The sequence below is a fragment of the Panicum virgatum genome, chromosome 5N (assembly GCF_016808335.1).
Source record: "Panicum virgatum strain AP13 chromosome 5N, P.virgatum_v5, whole genome shotgun sequence".
Lineage (NCBI taxonomy): Eukaryota > Viridiplantae > Streptophyta > Magnoliopsida > Poales > Poaceae > Panicum > Panicum virgatum.
The window spans coordinates 45,409,345-45,435,061 of record NC_053149.1 but is presented as its reverse complement, the minus strand read 5'-3'; the positions used below and the strand labels follow the sequence as shown (position 1 = coordinate 45,435,061).

At 42.9% G+C, this 25,717-nt stretch overlaps 2 protein-coding genes and 1 pseudogene across 2 annotated transcripts; all 3 read left to right on the top strand.

Annotated features, from left to right (window-relative positions):
• The first annotated feature begins 184 nt into the window (after nucleotides 1–184).
• Nucleotides 185–4,902, top strand: LOC120673041 (thrombospondin type-1 domain-containing protein 4-like). Its single transcript, XM_039953726.1, has 6 exons — nucleotides 185–346; nucleotides 1,349–1,504; nucleotides 1,724–1,891; nucleotides 2,517–2,671; nucleotides 3,264–3,433; nucleotides 4,243–4,902. The coding sequence occupies exons 1-6, from the start codon at nucleotides 253–255 to the stop codon at nucleotides 4,295–4,297; spliced, it is 798 nt and encodes a 265-aa protein (XP_039809660.1). The 5' UTR covers nucleotides 185–252; the 3' UTR covers nucleotides 4,298–4,902.
• Nucleotides 4,903–8,450: 3,548 nt separating this feature from the next.
• Nucleotides 8,451–11,111, top strand: LOC120673036 (E3 ubiquitin-protein ligase MARCHF1-like). The gene is made up of 6 exons (XM_039953721.1): nucleotides 8,451–8,802; nucleotides 9,074–9,159; nucleotides 9,506–9,652; nucleotides 9,831–9,954; nucleotides 10,362–10,645; nucleotides 10,739–11,111. Exons 1-6 carry the CDS (start codon nucleotides 8,622–8,624, stop codon nucleotides 10,829–10,831), a joined length of 915 nt encoding a protein of 304 aa, XP_039809655.1. The 5' UTR covers nucleotides 8,451–8,621; the 3' UTR covers nucleotides 10,832–11,111.
• Nucleotides 11,112–13,632: 2,521 nt separating this feature from the next.
• LOC120674852 lies at nucleotides 13,633–19,573 on the top strand (annotated as a pseudogene).
• The last annotated feature ends 6,144 nt before the right edge of the window (nucleotides 19,574–25,717 follow it).

Here is a 25,717-nt window from a genome sequence, read left to right as displayed (position 1 = left end):
GCACCCAGCGCACCCTCCCACAGTTCAACTGCGAATGCGAGCCGTCCGTCCTAGATCCAACGACCGTAAACGTCAGCGCGTCACGGCCGTGGGCCCTGGCGCTGTGGCGCCACCTTCCCCGTGCTCCCGAGACCCGACAGCCCGACAGGCAGCGGCACCGACGCCCGTCACGGCGTCACGCGACCGCTCGGCCCGCGCCGCGCACGCGCACGGCGCCACTTAACGCCCCCTCCCCTCGCGCCACCCCTGGAGATGGCAGCGGCGGCGGCGGCGGCGCTGCCGCGGCTGGGCGCGCTGCTGCTCCCCTTCCTCGCCGTCGCGGCCTGCCTCGACGTCCCTTCCCATGGTAATGCACCTACTAACAACCCAGTCACGACGCGCTTGTCAGAAGCAAAGCAAACGACGGCCCGGCCCGTTCTTAGCTAGGGTTGCTATTAGTAGTTCTTTGATTTGGCTGGCGCCGGCCTCTGCTCTGGCGCGTTCAACTGTGACTGCTGACTTGCCTTGTGAGTTGTGACTACTGAGAGCATTTCGCTCGAGATGGAGTCCTCCGGCTTTGCCTATTTAGAGTAGCTGAACTGCTTAAATTATCTGGTGTTTAGAGTAGCCGATCCCTGTGGGGAGCGGTTACTTCCTCGATCTGCATTAATATGCGGCTCTGATGCACTAGAGTGACACAACCGGTGGTAATTTTTTGGAGTAAGGTTCAGACAGGACAAAATGTGGTGATTTCTGATTTGGTTCAATTTATGCATGCTAAAGACCAGCCTGATAAAATTGTTCGAACTGAATGCTGAATGCTTAAGGACTTTGAGTGATTACTGCTGTATGCTGGATCGCGGATTGGCAAAGGCATTGTTGCGAGTTCTGTCTGAAGGCACTATATTGGTCTAAACTAAATGGAAATCAGCCATCCAGAATGTTAACAATATTTCTTGAAGAGATTTCGAAACTCCAATGCTGCAGCAAGCTTGTCACATGCATGTCTCATTCTCTCATATGTGCATATTCTCAGTTTATATTCATATTAATTTTTATGGCATGGATTACCACGCACAAACACAGACCTTTTGGCTTCTGCTATGCTCTGCTACTAGCCAGTGGCTGTTAGTCTAGTTTCTCATGCTTACGGACGGGATCCCAGCCCTGTGTGCTGGCCCCAGGCTGTACTTTTTTCGGTGCTTCAAACTTCCGGTCCGAAACTGGTTGGAACTCTCTGTAATTTCGTTACTTTAGTAATGAAATTCGGGTCTCGTCCTGTTATGGAAACATACTACCTTTTGGCTCATGGTGAAGTTCACAGTAAATTATATTCTCATTTCATCAAAGCATCACATTCAAATTGCAGGGTGCTATTGGACTGGGTGCCAAAGCAAATGGTTTGGAGTATGCGCTGCTCGCCACTTCTTGGATTCTGAATCAGACGATTGTGATGGTCTCTGCATGGTGTCGAAAAGCCCTCCATGCCTTCCACTCCACACACATTTCTATTGCTGCAAACCAGGTCCATACCATGATTTTACTTCATTCAGTTGAGAATGGCTAGAGCAGTCTGCTGCATCTTGTACTAGTTGTTTAAATCATGTAGGGATATGGACTTTAATACCTACTTCATAGCATAAACAGTTTCAGAGTCCAAATTCTTTTAAATTGTTACTGTACCATTTGAATGAAATACTCTAGCATTTTGATACAATTGTCAATTGTGTGTTCTGAAGGACAGGAATCCCAAAGGTAACAAACAAATGTGGACATTGCAAGAGCAAGCTGGATTTTGGCAAAGAGTTTATATGCTGCTCTGATTGCTCTGATCCAACCATTATGGACAAGAATACCAAACTGGGTTACTGCAAAAGTGGTGCCAACTTAACAATGCAATTAAAACCACAAGGTATGTTTTCACGGCTAGATCATAGGACAAGGCTCAATTGTAGTTTGGCAGCTTTTACTGCATGCTCATGTATCTTGAATCATTTTGCTAACTTAAAAGATATCTGGTATTAAGATAACTCTTACTAATTAAGATGGAGGGGGGGGTGTAAATTGCCTATACTGTCCGGTACCTTTATTATCTAACAAGAAATACTATATTTACATCTTGTACTGCATGATTTTGAAAATACATTGGGTGCTATTGGACTGGTACAATGCAGCATGGCTCTTAAGCAGAGGAAGTGTTTGCAACCTTGTTAAACAGCACATGTGCATGGAATAATCTTTCTAAGTATTTATTCTGCAATTTGTCTCTATGGAGTTACATGCACAAACCAATTCAACCCAAAAGCTTAAGTTGATAGGGAAAGGTGGGCAATTCACCTATACTTCAACAGTCTTAGCTGATGTAATGCTTATATTTGTTTTCAAAGGTTCAATTGTTAGCACAATTCATCACTTTTGCATTCAGTCTGTGCTTTTTCTTTGCAGTAGTTTCATGTTCAAACTGCTAACCAAGGCCATATTCCCTTCTTTTCTTTCTCTCTTTCTATTCCAATATTCCTTGCCCTCAATATATGCAGAAACTTTTCACTGGGTTGCTGGCCCCTGGATGATATGCTCCTCTCCATGCGATGGTGGCGTTCGATATCGTGATGTTGCTTGTTATGGAAGTCTAGATGATAGCACGATCAAACACTACCCTGTGGATGATGCAAGCTGTTCTGCAGATGAAATGGTACTTCAAATTATTCAATTTATATGTTTGCATCTTAATGGGAATTGTTTGTTGCAACAATAAGACATATTTGTTACTTAGTTTATTTATTAACAAAGGCATACCCTGTGTCTACTGATATTGAAAACCAACTTTTATAATAAGATCATGTCTAGTTATCTAAAAAAATCACACATGTCAGAACAGGTGCTGAAAATAGTATTGCAAGGATGATTATGTCAGATTAGTTAGATTTGTACAAATTGTGGTAAGCGTTAGTCATAGCAATCTGCAAGAACAGACTTTTTTTTTCATTGTCGGGCGTATATGCTTAAATTGTTTGCGAATTGACTTTCAAATGCTTGCTCAGCATTAATACAAAATATATTTTGGAATAAGTGCAGCTATCTGAAACCTTCACTATCTTGACATTGGATTGACCTGAGCTTCAAGCAGAATATGTTGTGCAGAATTATCTCTTGTTATATGCTGTGCTACGCATATTAAGTATGACTGTATGAGGAACATGAATCTGAAGAGATATCGTATTTCGTTCTCTGCTGCGTTAGTATTTTTTTTCTCACATTTGAATGCTGATTTATTCATTTGACAGCCTGCAAGACAGGAAGCATGTAATCAGCATAGCTGTAGCGATCCTGAGATGACACAGTCGATGAATCCCAAGAGAAGTGGAATGTCCGGTTGGTTGGTAGCATTGGTTGTTGTCCTAGGTCTTGGTGCAATTGGTGGCATTGCATTTATCAGCTACACTTATTATAGGAGGTATGCATAAATCTTTCCACAGGATTACAATGTTTACCTTTTTCCCTCTGTGCTTTTCATTTTTTTATTTTTTTATGGTCATCTTGCTACAATTATCACTTCCCAGGGATTATTTCCTATAAATAAATCTTAGATAGTGCACAAATTTAAGATAGCAGTTGCATGAATTTTCAGTTTCAACAAGGAATTAAATGTTGAAATGGCCACTCTTAAATGAACTATTGTTGGGTTTTTATTTGTCCCGATCAGGGTAGAGAAAAAACAAAGAGGTTGATATAGAACATTAGAGGAAAATATATCTTTACTATTGATCACATAGGGAGGTTAATCGACCTACGGAGAGCTTATGATTCAGATTCCCTGGAGCACGGTTAGGTTCTGATTCGCAGTCCTTCCCTCATCTGCTGTAGATTTAGCAGCACGTTTCAAGCTCATGAACTTGCCAGCGCATTCCGATGTACATAGATAAAAAAGCCTTTTGTAAGGGCCAAATGGCAAGACTGGAGGTCACATCCCTAACAAATGGCTAATGTTTTTGTTATTTTGGGAAGTGAATATTAATTGTTGATATAATCTGGACCGCACTTCCTGAAAGAAAATTTACTATTAAATTATTTCAAAGAACATACTTATGTACTTGCTAATATATGGAGTCATCGATTGGTATTACTTCAGTTACTATGAAACCTTGTGAGAGCTTATGCTCCTGGATTTGTAGGTGTCTTGTAGTTTAGGGATGTTGAGAAATTGCTCTACTTGTTTTCAACTCATGTACAACTCTTTCCCTTCATCTTTTTTGCTGTTTACAGGAGATCCTCTGGGCCCAGTGGTTTCGTATATGTCATGATGGAAGCTTATTCTTGAGGGTTGAGTCAGACTGCCTGTAAGCCTGCGAGCAGTCAGACTGTAGAAAATAACGAGAATGGGAGACAAGACAACCGGAATTTTGGAACGCAATCTTGCTATTTCTGAGTACTAAATAAAGTTTATTTACAAAACTTTTTGCACGGATGGATTGTAAATCACGAGACGAATCTAATGAGCCTAATTAATTCATGATTAATTCATAATTGGCGAATGATTACTATAGCATCACTATTGCAAATCATGAATTAAGTAGACTCATTAGATTCGTCTCGCGATTTACAACCTATCCGTGCAAAAAAAAAATTGGAAATAGACTTCATTTAGTACTCCATGTATATATTCAAATATTCGGTGTGATAGTTTTGGGGGTAAAATTTATGGATCTAAACACGGCCTGGTGTGCGGTTTTTGTCGTCAGGAATGGTTTGTCAATCCCTTCTAGCTGATTCATGTTCAGCCAAGTAGACTGCTGGGTGCAGCTGGGGAGTTTTGCACACGTCTGTAGTTGCCAAGGGTGTGAATCCAGGAGCTGGGGATCTGTCAGGAAGGATGTCTAATTGGCTGTTATAAACTGTGGCGTGTGCCAATGTGCCATGTGTTCATATAGCATCTTGTCAGTTGTCACATACCCATGCCAAAACCTAGCCGATGGGGAACGAATTCTCAGTACGAAATACGTCTTTTCTCACTAGTTACAGCTAAAGTTCTTTGATTAGAAAGTGAATCAACGACGCCCCAGTGATTCTAGTCATTAACAGTGTCTTAGTTTAGGGTGATGGTGGGCTGTGGGCCCAGCCCAGCCCAATTAGCAAGATCCCACTGATTTAAAATCCATTAATGCATCGTTCGAGAAAGCCTGTCAAAGAGTCCGGTAGTGGGTGAAAGGGGGTTAACTGCAAAAGTACCATTTTCCAAAGGGTGATCGACTAATCTTGATCGAAATAACAGGGTAATGAGGGTGATTTAGGATCGACTCTAACATACATGAATACGCTAGAACGCGCGAACGATCGTCAAAACGATCAGCAGCGATGAAATCCTAAGCAGATCGGTCAGACTGGTGGTGCCGACCGGTCATATTGGTGCAAGCAGAGTTTCGTGTAGACCTAGAATAATGAGCTCGGGAGGGACTCCGTCGGAGCTCGCAGAATTAGAGTTGCTCTAAGATCGGTCAAACCACTTAGAACATCTTCAAACACCGTCGAGACGCAGGAAGAACAACAAATATAGAGTTTGGAAGGGGCTAGAGTTTGAGGATAAAAAAATAATGCAGTACTTGCTTATTCGTTTGGAAATACCCCCAACCGGCCTAAACCTTTATTATATATATTGGTCAAGGAAGACGTATCCTTTCCAAATCAGTTTACCTAAAGATTCATAATACAAATCTAAGATTCATAATACAAATCTAAATTTGCTCTAGTCTGAGGTCGGTCCGACCGGTCGACCTCAATACTTGCCAATTTTGGCTGTTAACAGGATAGAGATTGTTTCAATGGACTAGCAAAGTGTACATGCGTGCCGCACGTAGTTTAAAAATATTAAACATATATTTATATTTATTCAAAAATAAAAAAGTAGCCATTTTTGTTTCTTGCTAACAGTGATACCTGTTGTTCTGGATCAGCATGTGGGCAAGGTCATCTGGACTTTCTTCAAGCTTGTGGTTTTTTTTGCGGGTTTCAAGCTTGTGGTTGATCGACAAAAATCTAGTAAATGCAAGTGAACATAAATATCAGCCACAAGCTTTTACATGGAAACTATAAAGGGTCTGTCTATGTGGTGGGCCATGTTTTTATACTTAAAATACCAATATTCCAAATGGGATTGCACTTGAAAACTTAAGGGCTCCCCCAACAAGCTAATGACATTAATTCGCATGAGAGGCAATATGATAAGCATCCATTAAGGTAGAGAGATGTACCTAGCAGTAACCAACGGATAGATTATGTTTAACATACTCCAAATGGTCTAGGAGATTATATTAACCGACTAATTACTATTGCCAGCCTTTCCATTTCGATTTCATCACCGATGCAACAACATTAAAAGGTGAGGTGATGGATGTTTTGCGATTATCTGTGGTTCCCAGTTTCACATATATTTCTCTCTGGACTCATGCTCAATGATTGCAGTCTCATTTTGAATGTTTTTCCTGTTAATATAGATAGAGCAAAATGATCAGCTTCAATTGCCTTGAGGAATTTAAAAATTCATAGTAATCTACATACCTTCTGTCTCTATCTGGTCTTTCGATTTTTTTTAGAAGAAAATGGTTGGTTTTCAATAACCACATTTCATTGTCATAACAATTTCTTTCTTCTCTTTCAATTCACCTGACAAGCTCCAATTCCAATAAAAGCTTGTCATACCTGTCTCCACAAATAAACAAGGTTTTTTATTCCAATAGAAAACAATAGATCCATTTTATATCCTAGAAAAAAATGCAAATTGTACCTCTCTCGTCAGAGCAATTGCAAGCCCATAAAGGACTAAAATTCTAATTCTTCCTTCCAAGGATAATAGTGATGGTCTGCACTTTTATTTGTAATCTGAGTCAGCATTAGCAATGTCAGCTGCATGTACTTATTGGCTAGGATCAACCTTCTCTACATCATAGAATTCATCATCATAATCCTCCGACGATTCGATCTCCTTAGGATAAGCAGGGTGCAATTCATCACCCGTGTACCCCTCTTTAATTGAAGTTTTTTTCTCGACACATGAGTTCATCACCTCCTCAATGTGGCCCAAATTGGAAAGCTTTCGACCATGATCTGTTCTTGCATGGGATCAATTTCTCGATCGCGGAGAGCTGGACGTGCCTGCTACTGGAGGCCGGTAAACTCTTCAGCGGCACCGTCGGAGTCAGAGTTGCTTCCGCTGTCCATAGAAGTCAATGGCTTCCTGTACCATCACTTGCGATTGCGAGTCACAGGTGGAGGGCGCTTCTTTGAAGCTCCTGTTAGGTGGTTTCGCCGTCATTGATGGTGGTGTTGAGCGAGGACCACCCTCCGTATCACCTTCCGACCTCCCTCTTCATCGCCTCCATCATGAACGCGGTCGGCACTCGGCCACCCAACAGATGGAGGGGAAGGCATCGAAGACCACGGGTGCGCCAGAAGGACCACGGGTGGCGCAAGTCCAACGACGACCTAAGCAAGGACAAGGCGTACAGGGCGTGGCGGCTAGCGGCGGGTTGCGGCGGCGACGTGGGTGTCTGGCTGTCCGCCCAGGGGCGCGGAGGCAGAAATTTATTTTTTATTATTAAAAAGAGTTAATCATGCTAATTTATATAAAAATTTAATCAAAATTTAAATGTTCAATGTAAATTTGAGAACCATAAGAGGCCAGGCCCCTGCTCGGCCCCTGTCTCCGCCACTGCCTACGAGCAGCAATGGTGATAGCGGCGTCGAGCTCCCTGCCATGGGAGGCGCTGGGCCTGTAGAACAAACGAGGAAGAAACGCCATTGCTCCTCAACACATGGACACCAGTTTCTGCCGCCGAACTCGTCTAGCGCTCGCGGCTCCCGCTTGCCCCGCCGGTGCGCTCACAAAACAGAGTGGATAGCGTGGGTATGGCCGACGGGTACAACCACCCACGGTGACAAAAACAATATTTTTTTGACAGAAACATCATCTAATATTTAGTTTTTATGGGTCTCCACCCCCTTCAACCCCTCTCGACTCTGACATACGGGTCCAGCGTGAGAGGTACGATGGACTCAATTTAGGTGAATTTTTTTAATTATTTTCAATCTTTATAGTATAGATTAACATGGTGATGAGATAATAGAGCGTAATTAGAGCAAGAGAAATCATATAAAAGAAGAAAAGAAAAGATGCTGGAACATATATGAGGTGCTGGTTTGAAGATATAAATATATAATGGTCAATCACATTTTTAATCTTTACATTTTCTGTTTGCTTCGACTAATGAATGTGTGACCCTCGCAAGCATATAGCTAGCTTAATAAAATGGAGATTCGGTTCCAAAAAGAAAAATTCGTAGGACGATCCATCATGAACTTTTTCTAGACAAGGTTTTGAACCAAAATACCGTTTTGATCCAGACGTAAGATTTTAAAATTTGGTTGCGGGAAAGGCAAAGGGTAAAATACCTCGGAGTTGGGGGAAGAGGAGGAGAAAGAAACAACAAAGCAAACGAGAAATTTCGAAGATTCGAGAAGAAAAGAAAAGAAATATCGCCGACCCTTGGCACGCCGGATTCTCCAATTCCCCGTCTCCCCCAGTCCTCGCCGAGACCCCAATTCCGCTGCGACTGCGAGGTTGAGGTTTCCTGGTTCCAGAGCCGCAGAGCATGCTCCGCGACGCCGGCGGCGGCTTCCCCGCCACCACCTCCGCCCCCCTTCTTGCGCACCCGCCGTTTCAGTCCGAGCCCTCGCCTGCGACCGTTGGCTCACCGGAGATAACGGACGAGGAGATCGACGCCGCCACCGCGGCCTGCTGCCGCATCTGCCTGGAGTCCGAGTCCGAGCCTGGTGAGCCCCCGCCGCAGTTGGCTGATGGCGTTCCTTACCCTTTCTTATTGGCGTGCGCAAAGGGATCGTTGGTCCGTGCAACTGCAGCATTTGGTTCAGTTGGTAGCTTTGCCGTGTCATTGGGTAATGGGTGCTGCTGCCTGCGTTGGATTGGATGTTTGGATTGTTTACTTTGGTGTTAATGTAGGGGAGTATTCCTAGGGTTCAAGGTGATCCTGCTCTTCCGTGGCTCTGTGGCTGATCGATGTTGCTTGTCTTGGCTTTGATGCAGGTGATGAGCTAATATCTCCATGTATGTGCAAGGGGACGCAGCAATTTGTGCACCGCTCCTGCCTTGACCATTGGAGATCTGTTAAGGTAGCACCTATTTATTTGGTACTGGCGTGGCATTTCTTCTGACAAATTCGCCTGTTGCAAAATAGGTTCCTAAGCAAGGAGGTCATGGAGCAAACTATTATTATTAGTAAGCTTATTATCAGCAAATTCTTTTGGTCAACGACAAGTCTTAATAAATCCTCACTGGCAGCAGTTTGAATATACTAACATACATTGTTGGTTGCTTATTTTTGCTTTTTTTTTAAAAAAAATTCTTTGTAAACTGCCTATACTAAGTCAACCTGCAAGATAGTTACTAGTTACTGTTGTCAATTGTTTGATCAAGCATGGTAGCACTAAATGATGCTATCTTGACATATCTCCTCAGGAAGGAACTGCCTTTTCACACTGCACAACGTGCAAGGCGCGATTCCATCTACGGGTGGAATGTCTGGAGGATGACATATGTCATAGAATGAAGTTCCGGTTGTTTGTTGCCAGAGATGTCATACTTGTATTCCTTGTTATGCAAGCCGTGAGATCACCTTTCCCTCTGATTACTCTAAATTGCTCTTTATTATTCATAGTCATATTGGCATCAGTTTAACTGCAAACTGCTTGCATTTATTATTTTGTTGGGTGAAAGCTTAGTGAACCTCGATTACTACAGCGGGCATGTATTTGATGTGTGCATCTCATTTGCACTTTTTCAGGCCATCGCGGCGATAGGTGGTATGGCATATTTGTTGGATAAAAATGGGAACTTCAGAAACAGATTTTCTGACGATTGGGAACGGTTTCTGTCAAAGCATCCGGTTCCTTTTTACTACAGTGTTGGTATGTGTTTTCTTCTGGAACTGCACTTACAATTGTTACAAAGATTCAGATGGTTACTGGTGTTTGAATGCTAAATAATAAATACTAATAAATATCATATGGACTGTATGCACGCGTCAGTTTGTAGTCTTGCTTCAGTGCCTATGTTTTGCAATCATGCTTCATGAGCATTATCCCTCAAGGCCTTAAGTTTCTTCTCTTAGATCCTTATGCATTGAAAATAGAATTTTTTAGTCCAATTAAAATATGTCACACCATAATGGTGTTGCATTCTGCTGTTCTCCATAATTTAAACAATGATAACTTTCCAGATTGCAATTCTTAACTGATCTGTTCATGTAAGAGATGTTAGTATCTCCTTGTGACGAGTTAGTTAGGTTACTGATATGACCATAAATTTGGTTCAGGTGTGGTGGTGTTCTTTGTACTGGTTGGATTTTTTGGGCTAATAGTGCACCTATCATCTTTCAACAACAACGATCCATGCTTGGCTGGATGCCATAATGGCTGCTATGGGTGGGGTATAGTGGAGTTACCAGCTTCAATTGAAGCCTGTTTTGCTTTTGCTGTCATCTTTGTTATTATATTCGTCATCCTTGGAGTCGCATATAGTTTCCTTGCTGCAACTCTGGCCATCCAGAGGATTTGGCAGCGGCACTATCACATACTTACCAAGAAGGAGCTGACAAAGGCAAGTTTGCTTAAAGTGACTCTGAGAGAGAAAGGGAGTTGAATATCATTACTCATTAGCCGCTCAAGTATTTCTCTGTTTGATGATGCACAGGAATATGTTGTGGAGGACCTTCCAGGTGGTTACACACCGCCAAAGATGGATCCGGAGCATGAGCAGCGTCTGAAGATGTTGCAGCTCATGTAGCTTCCACTTGTGCAAATGACGGACAGAAGTATCACTTCTTTTTGGCGCATCAATTACACTAGCATAATGTATATGTAGCTGGATAAAATCTAAGCATATTCAGTGATGTGCAAGTCCATGTAATGACTACTGAGGTATAAATAGAACCACGGTTGAAAAAGGGGAATCTCATGGATCTCTAGTGAAATGGGGGAATAGGTACATACAACCTGGTAATTGTCTGCGACAATACTGCACCATTTTTTTTTTCTCCATGCGAGAATGCTACGTTTTTCTGCGAGATACTGCATCATTCTTTTTAGAGAATGCTACGTGATTTGTGTACAAACAAGTGCAAATCAATTTAGGTACTGTTTTCTTTCATGTACATGCGTGTCGGAGGACGCCCCTGTTCGAAAAGCCCGCACTCGAAGGTCGGACACGGGAAAAGATTCTGTACGCCAACGCCTCTCCAAGGCGTAAACTGTTGTCGCGGCGCCAGCGTGGCACTGCACTGCATGCCGCCCTCCAATCCAGTAATCCATCTTGATTTTTGGTGGCCGAAAATTTTTGGAGCAAATAAAGTATACATCTTCTTGGCTTTTTTTACCCCTGCCCGAGTGCCTCAGCCCTACGTACGTACTTTTCCCGGCTAGCAGCCCTCTCATCCCAGCAGAGCAGGTTGCCTGCGGTACTTCGCCGTGAAGTTGTTGCCCCTGTTTTCTTTCCTTGCATTCTTCTCAAAATTGAAACAAGTTACAACATAATGTGCCTCGCTGCCGTTCCAGTTTGCGGTGCTGCGGCGGAGGCGCGACACGTACACGTACAGTGAAGTGGCTAGCAGCTCGATCCGTCTAGCTAGTGGTGTGGACTGTGGACAACTGCGGAGCGTGCCGTGTGCGTGTGGAAGGCCAGGCCAGCGCAGCAGTTGCCATTCCGGTGTGCGTGTGGACAGTTGCATGTGCCGCGGCATTGCCATTTCGGTGTGTGCGGTTGAGGGTTTGGAGAGTGAGTCCCGGGCCGGCGCCGAGAAGCAACGTCCTCTTTTGAGCAAGAGGACGCACCGCCCAGCAGCCACTCCTTGCATTCATCTCCTACTCCTCCTCCGGTTCACTTCACTAGCTAGCTAAGCTACTCCGATCCCCATCCCCGTGCCTCGTCCCCTCCTCCGGTACGGTTTCGTCCCCCAAAATCCCCTCGATCCGACCGCCGGCCCGCACGCTCGACGAGCCGATCCTCCTAGCTAGGCATGCACCCGCCGCCTCCTCCCGCCCCCGCCCCGATCGATCGAGGAATGCCGGCGGCGGCTGCGGATGGGGCCTTGCCGGAGGCGACGGGGAAGGACGACGTCGAGGCCTCGCCCGCCGCGTGCTGCCGCATATGCCTTCAGCCGGACTGCGCCCGCGGTCAGTACCTCACGTCCTCACCTCTGTTATACGTTTGTGTGTAACTGTGTCCAGGTCTTGATTTTGCCTAGCCATCTGATCCTACTGCGTGCGCTACGCTTCGTACGGTCTCCTTTTTCTGATGATTGCCGCTCATTTCATTTTCTTTTTCGTTCCCGACTTACCTACGTTTTTTTTTTTGAATGAATGGGCACGAAATTGTGCCTATTTCATTGATAAAGAAAGAGAGCTAGCCGGAAGGAAAAGAAAAAAGTTAATCTCGCAGTAATAAGAACTCTAAATCTTTTACCCCCGCTAGAGCCCAAGCACCCGACTTACCTACGTTAACCATCTTCTACTGGACCTTGCGAAAGGAGCTAGTTAAGTACATGGTTTATTTGGCATTTAAATCCACGAGCATATGAAATCGCTGTAAGCCTGTTTGTTGTTAGTTATTTAGCTCGATGAAAAGTTTGGAAGCTCCATCTACTTGTTCCCTTCCTTTTTCACATACTGCTCTACGAACTTGTTATCTTGTATGGTTGGGGAAAGTTAAATGACAGCACTTCATAATTAGCTTAGTTTTGTTTGGTTTCAAGATTGAAAAATATTAGTCTAATAAAGTCACTTCCACCAGTTTTTGCTAAAACAAATCTGAGCGTAGTTACATATTTTGATATCACCAATGACGAATCCAAAAATATTACAATCTATAAGCTCTTCCCTCCACCATCAGCATGCACTCCTAGCTAATCCCTTCCTTAAAGCTAGCCATTACTCGACTAGGGCATGAAGTAACCATACATCTGTTGACGACCAAAATTGGCACTGGTCGAACAGACCGATCTGACCGGTGCTTTTGGGCGGTCTGACCGGTCTGGACCATGTAGCTGGTCCGGCAACACCGACCGGTCTGACCGGTGGGTCTGACCGGTCAGACCGGTCTATCTGGAATCCGAGTACAACTAGAACTCTTTGTAGATTTAGATCTGTAATAGGATTTCTTGCGGGATAAGTCCACCCTACCCTATAAATATAAAGGGTCACGGCCGATTAGGGTATCCAATCGATCAAATCAATACAACTTTTATCTTTTTACTTTTCTCTTGCCCTATCTTTTCCAATCTACTATTTGCTGTTCCTCCGTCGTCTCTACGTCGATTGAGGGCGTTCTAGGTGGCCTGCCGACCCTAGAACAACCCTACGTGCGCCTACCCCGACGGGTCTTCCCGGGCTAACGTTCGTAGGCTTCGTCACTGTTCTGCCGGCGGCGACCGGTCTGACCGCTCCAAGGGACCGGTCTGACCGGTCTACGCAGGAGGCGCTACAGCGAGCTGCCTCTTCGCGCCGCACGTTCGAGTGCGTTCGTGTGTTGATCCCGAAAGGCGTCAACATACTTTTTGGCGACTCCGCTGGGGAAAGAATCAATCGGCTGCCATGGCCGGTAAAATTTCTAAACCTAGCAATGTTGATGCCGCCAACATTCAAAGGCCGACTGTTCAGCAACTTTCGGCCGAACAACAGAAGGCTCTTGATGACATCCAGAAGAAGATCAGAGAGGAGAAGGAGAAGGAGATCCAGAAGCTGGAGGAAGAAGCCATGGAGCAGTACATCTCACACTTCTCCATCGACCGATAAGGGAAGGTCACAACGGATGCCGGCTTTGATGCTTCACAGTTTGAGGTAAAATTCGATGAGAGCGAACAACCCGTTCTTAATTCTGAAATAGCTAATGCTATAGATGATACTGTTTCTTCTCATGTGAATAATAAGTTGGAATTTATTGGTCAAAATATGCATGATATGTTTGATGACCGTTTTAGCTGAATTGAAATACATCTTGATATGAAGTCTGTCGGTAATAATGCGTCTACATCTAATACCGATAAGATAATTCGTGGTTCGGCAATTCCAACTAATAATGCTATTGTGACTAATTCGGCTAATCAGCAAAGCCGAATTAATTATAATGCATCACCTCATGCCAATGTGCCATATGGGGCAGCAAGTTCATTGCGACATTCCACACCGCCGAACTTTGCTCAACCTAATAGTACACCGATCACAAATCGGCTTAACGCCGATGATGTTGGATCAGGTAGTATCAAAGAGGAGGTGATTAAGATATTTCGGCAAATATTTGGTATAGAGCCTAAAGCCAAATGACGATATTATCAAAGGCCATACCCTGAGAATTACGATTATGTTGCATATCCTGAAGGGTTTAAAATTCCTGAATTTGTTAAATTCACTGGTGATGATAGTAGAACTACATTGGAGCATATAGGTCAATTTATTATATAATGTGGTGAAGCTAGCACTAATGATATTTACAAATTGATGTTATTTCCTTTGTCTCTATCGGGTGCTGCATTTACATGGTTTATTTCATTGCCACCCAATTCAGTTTTCACTTTTACTGATTTAGAGCAAAAATTTCATGATTATTTATTTAGTGGTGAAACTGAATTGAAATTGTCACATCTCACATCGGTAAAGCAAAAGATACATGAAGATGTTTCTGAGTATATTAGAAGATTTAGAGATACTAGAAACTGATGTTATAGTTTGACAATTTCTGATAGAGATTTAGCTGATCTAGCTTTTGCTGGTTTACTCGATTTTCATAAAGCAAAGCTAGAGGGACAAGAATTTTTAGATGTTAGTCAAGTCTTACAAAAGGCTCTGGCTAATGAAAGCCGAGCTAAAGAAGTTAGAGATTCTCAAAAGTCCAATGAAAAACCTAATCGTCCTGTTTATGTGCTCGGGTGTGATTCCAATTGTTCGGACGATGAAGGTAAAGATGTTTATACTACTGAATTTGTTTGGTCCTCTAATGATAAACCTTGTGTTTGCGGTTCTCTTAAGCCGATTCATAAAGATCGGCAAGAAAGATTTACTTTTGATGTATCCAAATGTGAGAGGATATTTGATGAATTATATAAGAATGGGTACATCAAGATGTCGCATGTCATATCGCCGCTTGAAGAATTAAAGCGGCGAGCTTATTGCAAATTTCATAATATTTTCTCTCATGCGACTAATGATTGCAATGTGCTTCGAAGGCAAATTCAATCGGCTGTTAATGAAGGCCGAATAATTGTTCCACAAATGCAGGTGGATCAGAATCCTTTCCCTGCACATACACATGTGCTTGAATTGAGTAATCCTAAAGTGTTAATTCGGCCAAATCAAGCCGAGTCAACAAAAGGAAAAAATATAATTATTGGTGAAGAAAGGTCTGAGCCTTCGAAATCTCATCAGGAAGCTCCAGCAAAGAAGGTCCCTGAAGATTCATTGAATAATTCAGCGCTCGGGGGGCAAGAACAGAAGAAGGACGCCAGATCTGCTCAGACCGGTATGACCGGTCTGGAGACCGGTCCATCTGGGATTTTTAAAAAAATTCCAGAAACAACAAAAAGGAGAGGCCGAGTTTCAAGCAACTCTTGGCCAAGTATGAAGAGAAAGGAGCTACTCAAAAACAGAAGAAGCGACCAGATCAAGCTAAAGATATAAATCCATCATCGGAGTATCGTGAGCAATCGGCTTCTCATGTTCAACGAGGTAATAATGCTTTTGCGCCATATTCATTTGGTGGGCCGATTGCTCCATGGTTCTGGTCGTATCCTTACTATTACACACCTATGGATTATAGTAGAATATATATGCATCCATATTTTATTCAATATTATTCTATATATCCAAGTTATGGTGCCTCTCAAAGACCGATTGTTGCTAGCAATAATCTGGTCAAAAGCAAACCTGATTGCAGCAAGGAGGGTGAGAAAGATATAAGACAAGACGACAAGTATTTACAACCGAGGTGGTGCCCTTCAGGTTTGTCTCACACCCAAAAGAGAAGGCTGCAGCGGTTGCGCAAGAAGGAGTCTATGGAACAGCAAGTGGAGGTTATACCAGCAAGGTCGGCGACCGTGAAGCAGGTATGGAGGCCTAAGCAAGTTGTTTCGTTATCAGCTTGAAAAAGAAGCAAGATATGGCCGATAGAATTTATAGCCCTTAGAACAAAATATGGCCGATGCATATTTATCATCGTCCTTAGACAATTTTGGTCCAGAGGCATGTTTTTTGGCATGCTAGCATCACCAAAAAACAGAGGGGCATATGTTGACGACCAAAAATGGCACTGGTCGAACAGACCAGTCTGACCGGTGCTTTTGGGCGGTCTGACCGGTCTAGACCATGTAGTTGGTCTGGCAACACCGACCGGTCTATCTGGAATCCGAGTACAACTAGAACTCTTTGTAGATTTAGATCTGTAATAGGATTTCTTGCGAGATAAGTCCACCCCACCCTATAAATATAAAGGGTCACGACCGATTAGGGTATCCAATCGATCAAATTAATACAATTTTTATCTTTTTACTTTTCTCTTGCCTTAGCTTTCCCAATCTACTATTTGCTGTTCCTCCGTCGTCTCTACGTCGATTGAGGGCGTTCTAGGTGGCCTGCCGATCCTAGAACAACCCTACGTGCGCCTGCCCCGACGGGTCTTCCCGGGCTAACGTTCGTAGGCTTCGTCACCGTTCTGCCGGCGGCGACCGGTCTGACCGCTCCAAGGGACCGGTCTGACCGGTCTACGCAGGAGGCGCTGCAGCGAGCTGCCTCTTCGCGCCGCACGTTCGAGTGCGTTCGTGTGTTGATCCCGAAAGGCGTCAACATACTTTTTATAATCCATCTGCATCAATCTATTGATCACTCGCTCCAGTCGCTTGCAGATCAGTATTAGATTGCCAAGTGTTCAAAGCTTTTTGTTAGCTTATGCTTGTTTCATTGCGACCACTACTCCCTGTTGCTGATCGATTTTTCTTCTCTTGGTTTTGGAGTAGGCGATGAGCTCATATCTCCCTGTAGGTGCAAGGGGACACAGCAGTTTGTTCATCGTACATGCCTCGATCACTGGAGGGCTGTCAAGGTATGGCTATTTTGCTGGAATTATGTTTAGTCTCTCGAATTTCTGAATTTTCATTGAATTGTGTAAAAAGGACATGGAGCACTTGAATATGTCGAACTATGTACTTCCTTCACTTTTTTTTGTTATAAATTTGACTCAAATTCGGCCATTACTTTTTTCATCTCGCCAATTGACAGTCTGGCACCACGTCTAAGAAGCAGAATTTGCAATATTCTGAAGGCTAATTTTGACTTACAGCTTTCATAAGAAATATCCTTAGAAATTTTTTGAGTACATCTAATGACAAAAGTCTAGTGATGCAGTCATCATATTATTTAACTTAAAACATCCTGACATACGGAATTTTTTTTGAACTTGAAATCCCTAAAATTATTAGATTCTGAAACTTTGAATAAAAACTCCAACAGATTGTTGTTAGGACAGAATGTGGTCAGGAGACTCACTATCAGCAACATATTTGCATCCAACAAATTAAAAGTTCTCACACAAATCCTTCTTTAAATTGCAGCTGGCTGAGTATAACAAGAATATTAGGTACCGTAGATTGATAATGTGCGATAGCATGGTATGAGTATGACTGAGAGTTGCTCAGCCATTGTTAGATCGGAAATGAGATGTTAGCACTAAATTATTCTGTCTACATATTTCTGCAGGAAGGGACTGCATTTTCACACTGTACTACTTGCGAAGCACAATTCTATCTTCGGGTTGAGTTTCTGGAAGATGACGTGTGTCGTAGAATGAAGTTCCAGTTGTTTGTTGCTAGAGATGTCTTCCTTATCTTCCTTGCAATACAAGCAATGAGATCACGTTTCCCTTTTATTGCCCCTGTTACTGTTCATTGTTCAGAATAATCTGGCAATATAAAACTGCACAGAGATTGAGTATTATGTGTTTGGGTAAAAGCTGATGGAACATGGATTACTAAAGTAGAGCTTGTCATCATAAGAGTACGTTCATGCCAGATTAATGTTGGTTAGTTTTTGGTATGCAGTGTGGAGGGCTAGATGTTCTCTAGTGGATGTTTCTATTCTGGTTTAGCTCTTGGGTGGTGAGTAGTTGAAGTGGGAACATTTTGTGCTGCTTTGTATATTGGTAACCCCAGTATAAAAGGTGTAATACTCTGGTTACACTTTCTATAAAGCCATGCATTATCGAAAAATAGAACATTTAGTATTGTGTTTCATCATCAGGCTTTACCCTATATTATCAGTATAATTTATAATGTTGCGTAATCATCATGCAGTGTTAGCATTAACTTAAACCCTTTTTTTTGCGAGGAAAACACAAACATTGTTGAATAATGCTTATTGTGCAAGATACTTACAATGGATATCTCATTTTGTTTTGCCGTCTCAGGTCATTGGTACCATTGCTGGTGTGACATATCTGTTGGATAGAGATGGAAAATTCAGAAACAGGTTTGCTGATAGTGGAGATCACATCCTGCCAAAGCATCCAGTTTTGTTCTACTATTGTGTTGGTAAATTTATTTTCTGCTGGGTGGCTTGGAATGTAGGCCTGCATCGATTTGTCTTAGTAAACTCGGTCTCTCTTGTCGCGGTAAACTCTCTTATGACTAATGTCTTTGAAACTGTTTTCTTGTTCACTGAAGATAGAGTGCTTTACAGCAATGAAACTGTTTTCTTCTTCCTAAATTGGTACCACTGCAGTGAAAATACAATACTACGAAATAAGCTTTTCAAAGTGCATATCAGCTGATCTGTTGAAGTAAAGGTAAAAAGATAGCCAACTGATCCCATCTGTGCCCACTAAATTGCTCCAGGTGTGGCGGTGCTCTTTGCACTGATCGGACTTTGTGGGCTGCTGCTACACTGCTTCTCCGACAACACCGACCCATCATGCCTGGTCGGTTGCTCCTACGAATGCGTGGAATGCCTCGTGGCCTCGGGGGAGGCCTCCTGCCTCCTTCTTGCTATCGTCGTCGTCGTCGTCGTCTTCGCCATCCCTGGGTCATCTACGGTTGCATCGCGGCGACTCTGGCCTTCCAGAACAGCATGCAGCGCCACTACCACATCCTCAACAAGTAGGAGTTGACAAAGGCAGGAGTCTCTAGTGATCCGCTGAGCATTCGCATTTCGTTTATCCAATCAGATTTTCTGGGTTTGTTCATTAACCGGTCGGAACATTTAACTTTTCGGTGAGCAGGTGTACGTCGTGGAGGACCTGCAAGGGGGTTACGCGGCGCCACCCAACATGGACCCGGAGCACGAGCAGCGCCTGAAGATGTTGCAGCTCATGTAGGCTGCTGCGGCCACTACTTCTGTTCCGCTTGCATCTCTCACCGGCGGAATCATCCAGAACAGTAGCATGCTGCTGAACATATATACAGTACGGGTAGATTTATATATATGGACCGTAAATGTCACAGCCCACGGGCCGATTGGGCCACGCGGTTACTGTAGTGCACGGCTACTGTAGTAAGAGCACAGTACTCTTTAGTCCCAGACTGGAAACAGAAATGGAGTTGGACTGACTTAAATAGCCGGTCCCTAGGAAGCTGATAACTCCGGTTCGAACCTTTTGCGCGAAGCGAGGACGAAAGCGCAAGAGAGTTATTTAGCAGGTGTAGTCTACTCAACGTGTAGAGTAAATCTTAGCCGTTATCCTGGGCCGGGTCGTTACAGGGGTATCAGAGCCATACTCTCGCGGTTCACGCCACGTACAGGCAGAAGTGCGCGTACATGAGCACGTCGGCGCGTGGAAACACAGATGTAGCGCACGGCTACTGTAGCACGCGGCACAGTACTCCTTTAGTCCCAGACTGGAAACAGAAAGGGAGTTGGACTGACTTAAATTGCCGGTCCCTGAGAAGCTAATAACCCCGGTTCGAACCTTTTGCGCGAAGCGAGGACGAAAACGCAAGAGAGTTATTTAGCAGGTGTGGTCTACTCAACGTGTAGAGTATTTAGCAGGTGTGGTCTACTCAACGTGTAGAGTAGATCTTAGCCGTTATCCTGGGCCGGGTCGTTACATTAAATATAGAACCATGGTGAGGAGTACTTAACAATTTTGCAAACCTGTATTTTAGTAATGCAACAAGATTAAAATCGGGATGCCGGGGGATGGAGTAACGAGGTACGCATCTGATCTCTCTTCTGCCCCTCATGGATCCTCGTCTAAACCTGCAACCGGGTTTAGATTGTCAAGCTTTGGTTTGGAGAAGGTTTGGAAAACCAATCAATGTCAGCACGGGGTTCAGTCGTGATAGTTTCGTTCTAGTGGTATCGTTTGGACGTTGCAAGCTTGCTCTGACAGTTGGTTCAGTTGGTTTTCTTCTTCAAGCAACCATTGGTGGTTTTGCTTCAGCCTTCCAAGTTCGTCAGCTCTCTGATAGAGTTTTTCAGTTTGTGGTTTCTTCATCACAAGTGGGTTTTCACATCTATAGGCTGCGCTCATTTTCATGGGATGAGTATAAACTCTTCTTTCATCTCTGGGGTAATGGTGGTCCTGATTGGATCAGGGAATATCAGAGTTTTCTAGAGGAAGATGGCTGGCTGGATGGCTGGCTGATTTCGCGTGAGAGGAAAATACTGTTGGCTGGCTGGTTGGTTGGTGGCTGGGCTGATTTTGCGTGAGAGAAAAATACTGTTGTGGCTGGTTGAATCCGGCTGAATCCGCCAGCCGAACAAGGCGAAGCAGTCAAAGAAGGACCACCTCTTTCTGGAGCAAATTGTGTGCCAATTGGTGTGAAGAAATCTGTTTTTTCCAGGGTGGTTTTCCCCAGAATCTCTGCTTTTGAGCGGTTGAATTTTGTGGAATCTTCAAAGCCTTCTAGTTCTTCACATGATTCCGCATGTGTTCTGAAGAACAGAGTTCTTGCGAAGAACACGGGTTTTCAATTTCGAAAACCAGGAGTTAATGCTTCTCACAGTAATGGGCCACTAGACAGTCAAGATAATAATTTCGTTAATTGCTCTAGATGCCTTTCCTCGTTGCATGGAAGGCGTGGTTGTCGCAATAGCATTCGGTGTCTCTCCTGCAAAAGTCGGGGTCATATTGCTATTAATTGTTGGGCTAAAAAGAAGGAACAGGGTCAGTTTTGGAAGGCAAAAATTCCGCCTTCTTTAGAAAGGAATGATGTCTCGAATGTTTTACCGAGTCACACTAAACAAGGAAATTCTGCTCAGTTGAAAAATATTGTTTTTAGTGGGTTGGAAATTCTTTTAGATAATACAGCAGAAATGCCTTCAGATGTTTCTCTGACGGGTGGGGCAAGTTCTCAAGGTCCACCTGTGTTTGATTCGTTTACTAATATGCACCGAGCTCTTTATGGCAAGTCTAGCAACATTGCTGACCCTTCCTCTTCCTCGTATCCGCCGATACAAGAAATCCCTAATCAACAGCAGGCGAGCTCACGTTCTACTTCCCCAGAGACAAACACCTTTTCGTCAATGGCGTTCCAGCATGCAGACCCTGCTCCATACTTGCCGAGAGGAATGCATTGGCAGCCAGTTGAGAACAGGACACTGGCAGTGTGTGCTGTGGTTGGACGTCCTCGTCGTCGCAATGAGGAACTGGCGATTGTAACCATTGATCCGTTTCCGGGTAATCTCGTCTCCTTCCATAACATCAGAGAAGTAGTTCATGAGTTCTTGGTCGATCATTTGAGGATAGAGATTGTGGATATTCAGCCCTGCCATCTTGGCCAAGCTTACGTTCGTTTCAGCTTTATTCATGATTGTGACAATCTGATCTTGAATAGCCCACATGCTTTTGGTGATGTGAACTTGAGTTTTGTCAAGCATAATCATGGTCGTAACTGGAGATCAGTTCAGTTCAATAGAGAGTGCTGGCTTATGCTCTTGGGTTTCCCTGTTGACTACTGGGAGCAGGAATATCTTGATAATGCAGTTTGTTCTTTTGGTAGAGTGGTTTCTTGGGAGAAAGATTTCTCTAAATTGGCTAGGTTGATTGTTAAGGCTCGGGTACTTGATCTTGAATCAGTACCACAGTTTCTCATTCTTTTTGATGCAGAGGGTTTTCATGGTGAATCTTGGATAGTGCAATGTGAAATAATTCAGAATGATCTACTGGGTGGAATGCCACCGGATGAAGATCCCTTACCTGATGATCAACCTGATCCAAATGCTCCTTTTGATTTTTTTGGTCATGGTCAAGTCGGCCCAGGGCCAGTAGAAGATGTACAAGATGGCAATGGAGAAGGGGAAAACAATCAAGGTGCAGGTTGGGAGCCATGGCCAGAAAATGGGGTAGAACAACCAAATCTGGTTCTAGGCTTGGAAGCTCCTTTAGCCAACCCTGAGTTAGACTTAAATGATTTGCCTTTGGAGGATGTTGATCAACCAATTAATGCAGGCGAAATCTTAAATCCTGCAGCAGGGGAGGTGGGTGAGGAAATTATTATGGAAGAAGCTTTCATTGAGGCAAATGTTTTGGTGCCCAATGTCATTGAAGAGGAGTTTGATTTAAATGTCGAAATTGAACAAATTGAAGATTTCCCAAATGCTGTGGAGCTGCCAGTGGTACCACTTGAAAATTTCTTAGTAGAAGAATTCCCAGAAAATATGTTAATGGGTGATGCAGAGATGAAAGAAGGTGATGCACAGGAGCAAGATGTGGAAATTCTTAATAATCAGGGAAATATTCAGTTGGGGTTTGTGGAAATAGCTGATAGCTTTTCTATGGACCCAGGTCCAGCAAACTACTGGGCTTCAAATTCAAAATCTTTCTTTCCAAGGCAGAATGCTGAAGCTGTAAGATTATGGGCTAAACACTTTAAAGATGGAAATGTCGATAAGTCGTCAGTAAATATTCCTGCTGAATGGAGTAATTTCTTCACAACTGCTTTGTTATCTCCTACCCATTTCAGTCGGGCAAAGAACTTTCTGTGCTCCAAAGTGTGGGACTTCTTCAACTCAGGGATAGGAAACATCATCTTTCAGATTCCCCAAAATTGTCCAGCAGAATCTGTTCTTGGGTGCTCCACAGTTTCACTTCCTACAGCTGTTGATAAGAAAGGCAAAGCAGTCATTGAAGACATAACACCAGTTACAAGCCCCACACAGTCAGAATGTGAGGGTTTTACAACCAACAAAAAAAAGAAGCAGAGAAAAGAGGAAATTTTGGTGAACTCTTCTGTGAGAAGAAGCCTAAGAATAAAAAAAAGCTAACAATGGTTTTAAAGTGAATACTTGTGCAAACAAGAATTGTCTAGCTTGTGACAGTGCACCACCAATCCTTTCTCCATCCATTATCAGGAATTTGGGTGAGACCTTTTGCAAGTTAGATGCAGACAAGATTTCAGAAGCAGCTCTCAGGAAGAAGAGAACCTATGTCAAAGAAGCTATTGGTGTCAAAAGCAAGAAAGAGTCAGTCCAAGCCTCTAGTTCTGATAATGTAGGCCTGGGTAAAGCTAAAAGCAAGAAGAAAAATACTGAAGATGCTGTAGCTGCCCCTAGTGGAGCTAAACAAGTGAAACCCAAGAACAAGAAAAATGATCAGGTTTCAGAAGCACAGAAGAAGGCTAAGAAGTAACTGTTTTTTAGCAGTTATTGCGAAAAGGAGGGTCTTTTGTCACTATGTCTTTTTAATGTTGCACAAACCTTTGTATCGGATCTATCTAGTTTGTTATCTTGTAAACTTATTGGTTGATAAGTGGATGTGGCTTTTATGTCTCTTTTGTTTATTGATCTTGCTTGGGCTGAGGAAGAGTAATTTTTTACTTCTTCATTTTACTCCTCTTAGTTTGGGCTTTCATGAATCAGACACATAACAGAGCTTGGAAAATTCTAAGTTGGAATGTTAGAGGGGTTAATTCTAATTTGAAGTGGGATTCAGTAAGAAACAAAGTGGTTGAAAGTGGTTGTGACATTCTTTGCCTCCAAGAAACCAAGAAAGCCTCTTTTGATTTACAGTTCTTGAAGAACATTTGCCCTACATCTTTTGATAACTTTGTATGTTTACCATCTGTTGGTGATTCGGGAGGAATGTTAGTAGCCTGGAAAGGAGTTTTCTTTGAAGGCACCCTGGTGTTTCAGAATGATTTTGCAATGTCTTTAGAATTCAAATCTCTGCATAATGGAATCTATTGGCTTTTAACAAATATCTATGCTCCTTGTACTCCTGATGGCAAGAGAGACTTTTGTGAGTGGTTCAAAAATATAGTGGGAGACTTTAACTTGATGAGGTCACCTAACAATAGGAATCGACCAGGGGGAGATGTCACATAGATGTTGCTTTTTAATGAAACAATCAACTCTTTGGGTATTGTTGAATTACCTTTGCAAGGGAAACGTTTCACTTGGTTGAATAAACAGCACCCTCCTTTGTTGGAACGTTTAGACTGGTTTTTTACCTCTATAACTTGGACTTTGACTTATCCTAATACACCGGTGTCAACACTAGTCTCAGAAATCTCTGATCATACTTCTTGTCTTGTTCAAGTTGAAACTGCAATCCCAAAAGGAAACATTTTTCGCTTTGAAAATTATTGGATGGAACATGAGCAATTTCTACTAGTGGTGAGTCATGGTTGGTCTTTACCAACTAACCAAACTGATTTGGCAAAAGTGTTAACTGCTAAATTTAAGAATCTGAGAAGAGTTCTAAAGGCTTGGCAAAAACACATTTCGAGTCTTTCAGCTAATATTGCAAACATCAAATTGGTTTTCTCTCTCATGAAAATTCTGGTGGAATATAGAGATCTAACTGTGGAAGAATGGAATTTCAAAGAATTGCTGGGTGAAAAATTAACAGCTTTGTTACATCAACAAAAAATTTATTGGAAGCAAAGAGGCACGGTCAAATGGGTTAAATTTGGAGATGCTAGTACTCAGTTCTTCCATTCAACTGCTACGATCAGGCACAGAAAGAAAATGATTACTCTTCTAAAAACTGAAGATGGAACAGAGGTTTTTAACCATAATAGCAAAGCTGAAATCTTGTGGGAAGTTTATAAAGAAAGATTGGGCACTTCCAACCCAATTTCGATGCCTCATAATCTTGATAAGCTCTTACAATCAGCCCAGAATTTAGAATGGTTGGAAACACCTTTTACACATGAGGAAATAGACCTTGTGGTAAAAAGTTTGGCTACTGATAAGACTCCTGGACCAGATGGTTTTAATAATGACTTCTTGAAAAAATGTTGGCATATCATAGCACTAGATTTCTACAAGTTGTGTGAGGACTTTCAAAAGGGTGACATTTGTCTCCAAAGTATAAATGGTTCATACATTACTTTGTTACCGAAAATGGATAACCCATGTACAGCTAGTGACTTTAGACCCATCTCTCTTCTCAATTGTTCCATGAAGTTAATCACAAAGCTTTTGGCTAATAGGTTACAAAGAGTAATAACTGATTTAGTACACAAAAATCAGTATGGTTTTATCAAGACAAGGACAATTCGAGATTGCCTAGCATGGTCCTTTGAATATCTACACCTTTGTCATAAAAGTAAGAAGGAGATTATTATTCTGAAATTGAATTTTGAAAAGGCTTTTGACAGAATGGAGCATACATCAATGTTAAACCTGATGCAAGCAAAAGGTTTTGGGGGTACTTGGCTTTCTTGGATGCATTCTATATTTAGTCCTGGTACTT

Excerpts from the sequence above, each read along its gene's own strand:
- LOC120673041 (XM_039953726.1), top strand. The coding sequence starts at position 253 with ATGGCAGCGGCGGCGGCGGCGGCGCTGCCGCGGCTGGGCGCGCTGCTG. Across the intron at positions 1,505-1,723 it reads TTTCTATTGCTGCAAACCAG|GAATCCCAAAGGTAACAAAC; the intron begins GTCCATACCATG and ends TCTGAAGGACAG. Across the intron at positions 2,672-3,263 it reads GCTGTTCTGCAGATGAAATG|CCTGCAAGACAGGAAGCATG; the intron begins GTACTTCAAATT and ends TTCATTTGACAG.
- LOC120673036 (XM_039953721.1), top strand. The coding sequence starts at position 8,622 with ATGCTCCGCGACGCCGGCGGCGGCTTCCCCGCCACCACCTCCGCCCCC. Across the intron at positions 9,160-9,505 it reads ACCATTGGAGATCTGTTAAG|GAAGGAACTGCCTTTTCACA; the intron begins GTAGCACCTATT and ends ATATCTCCTCAG. Across the intron at positions 9,653-9,830 it reads TATTCCTTGTTATGCAAGCC|GCCATCGCGGCGATAGGTGG; the intron begins GTGAGATCACCT and ends GCACTTTTTCAG.